The sequence below is a fragment of the Ammodytes marinus genome (genome assembly GCF_949987685.1).
Source record: "Ammodytes marinus genome assembly, chromosome: 22".
Taxonomy (NCBI): domain Eukaryota; kingdom Metazoa; phylum Chordata; class Actinopteri; order Uranoscopiformes; family Ammodytidae; genus Ammodytes; species Ammodytes marinus.
The window spans coordinates 177,106-179,542 of record NC_137226.1 but is presented as its reverse complement, the minus strand read 5'-3'; the positions used below and the strand labels follow the sequence as shown (position 1 = coordinate 179,542).

The following is a 2,437-nucleotide window of genomic DNA, read 5'->3' as shown; positions in this document are numbered from 1 at the left end:
TTTAAACTGTTTCTCCTTCTCTCTATCTTCCAGCTATCGCCCCTACACCTACCGTCACTTCGCCCCGCCCACCACACCTTGCAGCACGGACGTTTGTGACAGCGACTACACCCCCGGCCGGAGAGCGCCACTCAAATCCAGCCACGCTAATAATCACCACGCTGGCGGCGCCAAGGGCTACACCAGCGACCTCAACTATGATTCGGAGCCCTTCCCGCCCCCTCCCACACCCAGGAGTCAGTACCTATCGGCGGAGGAAAATTGTGAAAGCTGCCCGCCGTCACCCTACACGGAACGGAGCTACTCACATCACCTCTTCCCCCCCCCTCCCTCACCCTGTACAGATAGCTCCTAGAACACAAACAGTGGGGCGCCTACTAAAATGGACATTCAGGTTTCAATATTGATGCAAAAGTTTTTTTTTTAAATTGTAAATTGAAGGTTTTATTATAGAACAATTTTGGTTCAAGTTTCAAGATTTTTTTTTTTTTTTTTTGGACCCATCTTCGAAATAATGATTTTTTTTGAAGGTCTTAATTTTTAGGTTTTATTATTTTTATTTATATTTAAAGCCAGTACTTTTGTTTTGCCAATTTTTTGGAAAAATGGCGTCAATAATAATAATAATAAAGAAATAAGGATTATTTTATTTAGCCAGGATATTGGTAGCCATCTTTTTTTTTGGCCATACCAAATCAAACAATTCCTCACAACTGAAATAAAAATAGCAATACAGATCATTTCATACAGCGAATGTGTGAAAAAAAAAATTGTGACTTTCTTCAAAAATTCATTATTTTGATTGGAGCCATTTTGGAAGATGGGCACACAAAAAAAAAATCTTTTGAACAGTCAAACCAACATTGTTCTACAGACCTTTCACTTTTCAATTTAGCAAATAAAAACAAAACTTTTCGTATCAACTTGAAATGAACGCGACAATTAAACCCTTCCAAGGCGCCCCACTCTACCCCAAGGCGCCCCACTCTACCCCAAGGCGCCCCACTCTACCCCAAGGCGCCCCACGCCCCACTCTACCCCTCACTGTAAATAGATAAATTGTTCATATTCGAGGTCAAAAATGGGAAAGAAAATAGACTTTTTAAGATGAACTGAGAAAAGTGAGTGAACGAGGGAAGGAGGGAGGGAGGGAGGGAGGGAAACGCTGAGAGGAGGCGGCGAAACGGAACATTTGTACATTGAAAAAGAAGAGAGAGAAAAAGCATATTTATATATTTTCTATACAGTGTTTTACCGATGATAATGCCATAGATGTTTGTATCAAGACATTTGTAAAAAAAAAAAAAAAAAAAAATTAAGAAAAAGGTTTTATTAAGAGGAGAAAGAATCTTCACAAATATAAACAGCCTGGTTTGCACTGGGTGGTTTGGTGTAGTACGGCAGGTATTGAATTTTATCTTTGAAGGTGCTCCGAGGAACTTTCAATTTGTGTTAATTCTAGCGCCCCTCTTTGGACAAAAGTGGTAGTGTTTTTACCACGCCAGCTGTTGTTCTTGGGTGAGCTTACTGTCAACCCATGACAAAGGCATTAAGATAAACTATATAAAAATAGCATTCTTTGCACTGATGGTCTCGTTTTGCTGTTACATGTAATTCATGACCATCAGAGTGAAAAATGAGACTGTTTCAGAAATATTTAAAAGTTCCTCGTAGCACCTTTTTTAATATATAGGAAGGATTAGTGTTTTCTTATATACAGGTGAAACTCGAAAAATTAGAATATCGTGCAAAAGTTCATTTATTTCAGTAATTCAACTTAAAAGGTGAAACTAATATATTATATAGACTCATTACATGCAAAGTGAGATATCTCAAGCCTTTATTTGTTATCATTTTGATTATTATGGCTTACAGCTTATGAAAACCCCAAATTCAAAATCTCATAAAATTTGAATATTGCATGAAATCAATAAAAAAAAGGCATTTTAAATACAGAAATGTCGGCCCTTTATAAAGTAAAATCATCCATATGTACTCAGTGCTTGGTTTTGGGTCCCTTTTTGAATGAATTATTGCCTCAATTTCCTATTCATTTTCCATGATATTCTAATAATACGAGTTTCACCTGTATGCCCTACCGAACCATACCATACTAACCAGTGGAAACCAGGCCTAACTTGCCTTAAAACCAGTAGTAAAAACAACACAGGCTGAATGACAATAACTGAACGTTTAAAAACTCTTCTGATGCCAAATCTGAAACATTTACGACACCTGCAAGTGGCTACAAACGGAGGGGAAAGGAAGACATTTTTACTATTTTCGATTTTCACATCTACAATGGAAAAGCACAAGGCAAAGTGGACTGCACCGTACTATACCAGGATATGTAAACTGGAATTGGTAGCAGCCTTGGAACGAAAAAAGTGGGATTTCGAAATTTTTGTGTCCCGTAAACGGTTGAGGATGTTGGTTG

General features: G+C 38.1%; 1 protein-coding gene across 1 annotated transcript in view; it reads left to right on the top strand.

Annotated features, from left to right (window-relative positions):
- Positions 1 to 1,120, top strand: part of lrp6 (low density lipoprotein receptor-related protein 6) — a 51,560-nt gene extending 50,440 nt beyond the window's left edge. The window contains 1 exon segment of the mRNA XM_080051454.1: positions 34 to 1,120. Within this exon segment, the coding sequence (XP_079907580.1) occupies positions 34 to 355 (322 nt within the window). The 3' untranslated portion in view covers positions 356 to 1,120.
- Positions 1,121 to 2,437: the final 1,317 nt, after the last annotated feature.